At 39.7% G+C, this 7,445-nt stretch overlaps 1 protein-coding gene across 1 annotated transcript; it reads right to left on the bottom strand.

The window, feature by feature from the left end:
* Positions 1-3,895: 3,895 nt before the first annotated feature.
* Positions 3,896-6,105, bottom strand: LOC124153288. Its single transcript, XM_046526386.1, has 2 exons — positions 4,444-6,105; positions 3,896-3,940 (listed from the first exon to the last, which is right to left on the bottom strand). The coding sequence occupies exons 1-2, from the start codon at positions 6,103-6,105 to the stop codon at positions 3,896-3,898; spliced, it is 1,707 nt and encodes a 568-aa protein (XP_046382342.1).
* Positions 6,106-7,445: the final 1,340 nt, after the last annotated feature.

The raw sequence follows: 7,445 nt of genomic DNA, 5'->3' as shown, positions 1-7,445 counted from the left end.
TTAAGAGCAAGAGTGGTGGAGACCCCTTGCGCTGAAATGACAAGTCTAGCTCGTCGTGAACTGGAGCCAAATGGTGCAATGGCAATAGAGCAGCTCGTCATCAGATTTTCATTATTTTATCACCATTTACGGGAACAATATGAGTATTTTAAAAGTTTAGCAAAGTTAAAACATCCACAATTTTCATAAAAAAACTCATAATCCTTGAAACATGATGCATTAAAAGTAATAAAATGATTTTATACAAGTAGCGATTGCTCTGTTCTCGGTGTATTTCACTAGATACTTTAGTATTTGAAATTATAATCACTTTTCATTTCACTATTCTCCTTTTATTAGAAACTACAAAATAAGATTTAATTACTTTCCATAATATTTCAAAAGAAGCACAGAAAACATAATGAGAGAACAGGAGCACGATACCAGAGAGGAGAGGAGGAGGGGGAGGAGAGAGGGCCATGGGGAAAAAGAGGCACGCGTGTGTCGTTGTGAATTGGTGTCGAGAGAGGGCAGTGACGAGCTCCCGCACGGGCAAGCCGACCTTGGACACAGGCACTCTGCCCTCTTTCCCCTCCAAGATCTGTTTGACGGGGGAGAGGGAAGACAATCGTCGCCACAGTCCGAAGGAAGACGAAAATCTTCTCTGACTGTGTGCGAAGGAGAGAGAAGAGTTGGGACAAAAGGAGGCGGAGCACTATAATGGGAGAGATTTCTCTCTCGCCTGGCGAGCTGCGTCTTCTGCGAATCCTTCCCTCTTCCCATTGGTTGGCTTTTCCCATTACTACAGAAAACAATTTTACAACATGCAGCTGACACCAGATCTGGACCTCCAAATTGATGATCATAAGTGAAGAATGAAGCATCCTTCTTAATTTAAAACTCAAAATTATGTAATCTAACCTTAAATTAATCACTTCCGTGAAAAAATAACCCATCCATCCAAAAGAACAGGTTCTTAAATTCTGAATGCTTCACCATTCCGGGTCATATTCCTTTAGGGAATTTTGTTCTATATTCATTCACTAAACAAAATAATAATAATAATATATTTATTTGCCCAGCGATTGAGTTGCAATGTTTGTACACAATATAAGGCACGTCAAGAATTATAATAGAAGAAACTATTTACAAAGCGGACAGCATTCCAACCCCAACAAAACAATAATTAACATTAATCAAAGTAAACATTACAAGGGATCAGCTAAAAACTCATTGACATTATAATACAGCTTATTAAGCAGAAGATCTTTCACTTGTCTTTTAAAAGATTTGTCATTCAGCGATTTAAAAGATAATGGTAGATGATTGTGTAGTAGAATTCCCATCCTTCTCAATCCATGTAAACATTTTGTGGTCCTGGCATAATCTACATGCAAGTCATTATGGCTTCTTGTGAAATGATGGTGAAAGTCTCGATTTTTAGCAAAAGATGACAGGTTTCTATGGATGTAGATAACAGCAGATAGAATATAAATACAAGGAATAGGGAGAATATTTAGTTTTCTAAAAATAGGTCGGCATGGGGCATTGTAGGGCTCTTTAGCCATTAGACGAACAGCTCTTTTTTGTGTTTTGAAAATATTTGTTGCAAGATGGGAAGAGCCCCAGAAAAGGATACTGAATAGTACATTGGAATAGAATTCCCCATAGTACAAAGTAATGAGTACATTAGGTGAAACAGTATCTCTTATAAACCTAATTAAGCAGCAAGTAGAACTTAATTTACTCAACAAGTGATTAACATGTGTCTCCCAACTCAAGCCCGAATCTAGGTGAGTTCCGAGAAACTTTACATTGCTAACTTGGGGTATGACTGAGCCATTAACATCAATTAAAACGTTATTGCAGGGATTCCTTTTGTAACCAAACTGAACAACCTGAGACTTGCTGATGTTCAGGGTTAGTTGGTTCTGAGAGCACCATTCAGATAAGTGATTAGAAATAAGCTTACCATAGGAAATGGCACGGTCAAGGTTACTGGCAGACACTATGATATTTGTATCATCTGCATAAAGGATTGGTGCAGCTCCTTCTACTATAGCTAGCCCACTAGGGAGGTCATTGATATAAACAACAAAAAGAATTGGGCCAAGGATAGATCCCTGGGGCACACCACAAGAAACCTTGTTCAATTCCGATCTGAATTTGTCACCATGATGGGACACTACTACAGACTGAAGCCTGTCCTGAAGACTATCAAGGCTATCAGTGAGACAACGTCAGGGATATATCTATTCAACCTCCATGGATTTTGATGAAATTTTGAGAGGAGATATGTACGAATATCGAATGGACTTTTAGAGGGTTTTATATTCATCAATGCGAGACTAAATGATTCCTTTGACGAAGTTCTGCAGCCTTCCGCAATACAGTACTGGCATTGAGGCAAATTTGAAAGATAATATCGCTGATAGTATTTTGTAAGAAGACATTTTACTAAGCCACTTTGTGGCTCCATTAAATGAGGCAATGAAATATTATCTGCGAATTTTTCCATGCTGATAAGTTGATGCAAAAGTGGAGGCTAATTTATGATAGTAGGAATCGTTTGTTTCGTAGTTTCTTATTTCAGGAATGAGGAGCATATAAAACGTAAATTTTTCCACACAACAAAATGCGAAAAGAATTACACAAAATAATTCACCATCTCAATCCAATTGATTGACTTAAAAATTCTCCTGCAAACAGGTGTTTTTGATATATGCCGAAAATAGGGTATTTTCAGGCCAATTCTTAAGTAAAGTAGGTACCACATAGACACTCCTACAAAATGTTTTTCCTTTGATGTAAGCTTTTTTTAACTTCTGAAAGCATTTCACCGATTTTCAAAGGGAAATAAGTCCCTAACAATGGAGGAAAATGAGGACTTTACCGCAGAAAAATTATTGGTAGATGACATAAGAATACCATTTTGGATTCGTCAATCCTCATTCCTTAGAGTGAACCTAATTTTTCTGAGCATTGGATTCACAGTCTTCAACGGTGGGTTTTATAAATGTGAGTACCCTGGTTGCAGTAACAGTCATCGAAAATCCCCAGGACTCAGATTTTTCTGTTTCCCAGCGGTCAGCTGTGATATCTCCAATCAGTGGGTCGAAAATACTGGTGAGTGGTAAGCTAAAATACATATGTTATCTACTTCAGAGCAATAGCAATGCAACTATTAAAAAGCATTCAAAATTAAAATTCATGTGCAAATAATATTAAATTCACCGCATGATTAAAACTTGCATTTGATGCACATTCAAATCTTCAATAATGAAATTCTTTTAATATTTTCTCTACTGGGAAAGTAATTTATTTCCATTTAAGAGATGTTATTGAATCTATGCCTTGATTTTTTTACAGGGAACTCTTCCTTGATTGCATTGTCACCGAAATCTCTACACAAGATGGTGATATGTGAGAATCATTTTCAAAAGGAGGACATATATGATGAGTGGTCGACTGAGGAAGCGGGCGTTAGCGCATCGTCATCAATCAACCAAGGAGGATCAAAGCACGGAGGACGGGTGCCGGCAGCCACTTGAAAATGATTTCACCTCAAAAGAATATTTATCGGTATACGAGACAACCATCCAAAAAAATCACCAGCAACAACCTTTCCTTGTCCCAGAGTTGCCCATCATGGATCTGCCAAAGTGTCGTTTCTAATACCACCAATTGTTTGACATGGCTCTCCCACAACTACTAGGTCGACTCCTCTTGAAAATGCTCGCAGGGCATTATGGACTGCTGAAACAATTCCACCTTCTCCTCTCAAGCCAAATGCATCTCCCATTCGTCAAATTGCAATGAAAATTACTGCTGTTGAGATTCTTAAAAAGAAAAAGCTGAAGTTCAAATAGAAAATTATAAAAAAGTTATAGCCAGACAACGCTCCTCTATTTCGTGGTTAGGGAGAGCCAAAAGGGCTATGAAAACCTTGAAGTATATGAACCTAGAATTAATGAGGAAAAAATTTAAATCTATGGAATCTTTCATCCTCACACAAATGCAATTGAGTGACAAGAATTTCAGTCCATAGAGTAAGGAGGAGCAGAATTTTGCGATATCTCTGTATTTCAAATCCCCTACTGCGTATAGATTCCTATTGGAAAAGCTCAGGCTTCCAGCTGTTTCAACTCTGAGGAAATGAAACAAGTCACTCATCTTCTTTAGAGCTCTGTGCCGCATCACAATGCCTGCTTTCCTCAGCACGCGAGAAATTCTCTGAGGCATTCCCGTGACAAATGGGATAGTGGCATAGGCCACTAGCTTGTTTTCCTCCCTTCTCTCCATGCAGTCTTGTGGTGGGCGTTTTTTTGGAAGTCTTACGTGGTGATTGATGAAGGCTTCCGAATATCCATTCTGTCTGAAGGTTTCTTTCACGCGATCCTCTTCTTTCTTCAGAGCGCCATCGTCAGAAACCACTCTGGCCCTATGAAGGAGTGTTTTCATGACCGATGATTTCTGTTGTGGATGATGGTGGGAGTGCGCGTGGAGGTAGCGGTCTGTGTGTGTTGCTTTTCTGTAGGCCGTGTGTCTCAGCGATCCGTTCATGCCTCTCTGCACCAGTACGTCTAAGAAAGGTAGTTCTCCATTCATCTCTATCTCCATGGCGAACTGGATGGATGGGTGGATGCTGTTGAGATGATCGGCAAATTCTTTTAGTGTCTCTTTTCCATGTGGCCATATTACGAATGTATCGTCAACATATCTAATCTGACACGATGGTCTAAGTTTGCTAGAGGCCAAGGCGTCTTCTTCAAAATGCTCCATGTATAAGTTGGCAACAACAGGCGAGAGGGGGCTCCCCATAGCTGCTCCATCCTTTTGTTGGTAAAATTCTCTGTCCCACAGAAAGTAGGTGCTCCTCAGATAGAAATCAGCCAGTTTCGGAAAATCCATCAGAAGCCCGACTTTGGTGAGCCTTTTTATGATGTCTACAGACTCCATTATGGGAACCTTTGTGAAAAGAGAAACAGCGTCAAAACTGACGAGGATGTCATTATCAGAGATTCTCAGTTGTTTCAAAACTTCGATGAATTCTTTCGAATTCTTCATGCAGGATCCTGTCTGTCCGATGAAGGGTTGGAGGTGGTTGGCGAGATAGCGTGCCAATGCGTAGGTGGGTGACCCAATACAGCTGACGATAGGACGGAGTGGTACTCCTTCTTTGTGAATCTTCGGCAGCCTGTAGAGACGAGGTCGTCTGGCAGACAAAGGCAAAAGGTGAAATTGCTCCTCGTTAGAGATGGAAGAGCGCTTAATAAGATCCCTTACTTCTCGTTCAATTTTAGCAGTCAGGTCCTTCTTCAATTTTTCATACGTCGTATCCTCCAATAGTGATTTTATCTTGGCCTGGTAATCCTTTCTGTTGATGATGACCATTGAATTCCCTTTGTCAGCTCCCAGAATGATGATGTCACGATTGGATTTCAGGTCGTCCAGTGCTCGTCTTTGGTCCAGAGGTAGGTTGGGACGTGGAGGCTTAGACTTCGTCAAAACATTGGCGACATATTGCCGTATCTCTTCGGCTTCTTGAAGTGGAAGCTTCCACAGGGCGACTTCTACTCCGGTGATGATATCTTCCATTGGGATATGGCGTGGCAAAAAGGCAAAGTTTAATCCTTTCGCGAGAACAGACGTGGCTGCGTCACTCAGTTGAATGCCCGCAAGGTTGCAAATTAACTTTTCCTTGTTGTTGGGTGGCTGAGGATGCTGTCTCTCGTGGAGATGTTGGAATTTTTTCTTCTGCTTGCTGGTAGACAAAGAAAAGGTTCTGCTGGCAGATTCGTTGGTGATTCGATCAATGTGGTTCCAATCCTCTGGTCGCAGAGTGCGTGAGAGCTCCAGGCGGAGGGAATACAGCTCCACGGTGCAGCAGTGGAGAGAGTAACGTGTAGATTTAATGCACTCCCTCAGAAGTGCCAAACTGGTTCGATGAAGAATCCTCTTGGCTGCTGGGCTCTGGATGTGATGAGTCACCTTCACACAGATGGGAATTGTGTCAGAATCACGGCAATGCTGGAGAAAGGCTAGGGACGAAAGTAGCTGAAATTTCTCCTTCCGTAGAATTTCCAATCTTCGAGTCTTCTGGTGAATTTCCTCCCTGGAAGCCATTGGCAACGATGCCCCTCGCCGCGAAAACCTACGTTCAAACCTCTAGTTTCACTTTCAAATTTCTTTTTAATTTAGCAATTACAGTTTTTTATATAAGTCTTTTGAAAATGCCTTTTGAAAACTTAGTCGGAGTCGGACTTAAGTCAGGATTGCTCTGACGTATATTTCTCAGGGTACTTGGTTAGAAGACTGGCAGAAAGATTTTCCTAGCCCAACTGTGAGGAAATATTTTTTATCAAGGAGGACCTGAGCGATAAGTCTCCTTGCCTGAAGAATACATACATCTTCCAGTCTCCATTACCCACCTAATGACTTTTTTGTTTTTAGTGTTGGAAATTTTAAAGCCATTTTAATAAAATCTCACACAAACAAAATTAAAAAAAACTTTCTTTGCTAAGTTAAAAAGAAATTTGAAAGGGAAACTAAAGGGCCACACTGACGCGAGCATACCAACTGAATGAAAATCCCATCTATTCTACGTATTTGACATACTTTTTACATTCCTAATTCAAAAAATTGTAAATGGATGTCAATCGGTAAACGCTTCAGTAGAGATAAGAATCTTGTCTCATAAATAAAAAAAATGATAAATATGTGTAAGTAAGTAAAAAACTGAAGTAAGTAAACTCTCTTTTACACTGACCATGATATTTTACTCTCTCCATCAAAAAACTCATTCTATGTAAAATTACTCTTTACCAAAACTATTCTCTGAAAATATGTCTTGCACGGTTATATAAACGATAAGGGAAGTCATCGGATATATTTATACCAAAATGGAAAGTAATTTCCAATGATTCCAAGCTTGAACATTTGGAGACAAGTTAGAAGACAAATAACCTTAACATGGCAATTAACTTACATTAAATGAATACCATATTAATGTCATAAATAGTAAATCATGGTTCCAATTAATACTTAGAATGAATCATAAGTTGAAACAGTAAAGTTAACGGTTCACCTTCTAAGATATTTTTCTTTGAATGTAGTAAAAATTCTTTGGCACAGAAAAATATTCATTAAGTAAGAATTGAGTTTGACTTATTACGTGATAGACGGATAGATTCAGGTTGTGACTTAACATTGCTGTATTGTAATAAGCTAAACACTGCCATGGCAGAGAAAAAGCTTCAAATGGCAACTCAGATGAATAGTGGCTACAGCTCTCTGAAAATATTATATACCATCGAAATATCTATGGACTGCCTTGAAATATTTAATGCCCACATGGCTCGTGGGAATTCTATGGGGATCAGGTTGGTGTGGTGGGTATAGAGTGTTGGCTTCCCACCTCATCGGCTCGGGTTCATATCCCGGCGGTGGCGGAGAATTTTCAGAGA

The sequence above is a fragment of the Ischnura elegans genome, chromosome 2 (genome assembly GCF_921293095.1).
Source record: "Ischnura elegans chromosome 2, ioIscEleg1.1, whole genome shotgun sequence".
Lineage (NCBI taxonomy): Eukaryota > Metazoa > Arthropoda > Insecta > Odonata > Coenagrionidae > Ischnura > Ischnura elegans.
Note: the sequence above shows the minus strand (reverse complement) of the source record. Positions and strands in the feature narration are given on the sequence as shown.

Excerpts from the sequence above, each read along its gene's own strand:
- LOC124153288 (XM_046526386.1), bottom strand. The coding sequence starts at position 6,105 with ATGGCTTCCAGGGAGGAAATTCACCAGAAGACTCGAAGATTGGAAATT. Across the intron at positions 3,941-4,443 it reads ATCCACAACAGAAATCATCG|GTTCATATACTTCAAGGTTT; the intron begins GTCATGAAAACA and ends CATTAATTCTAG.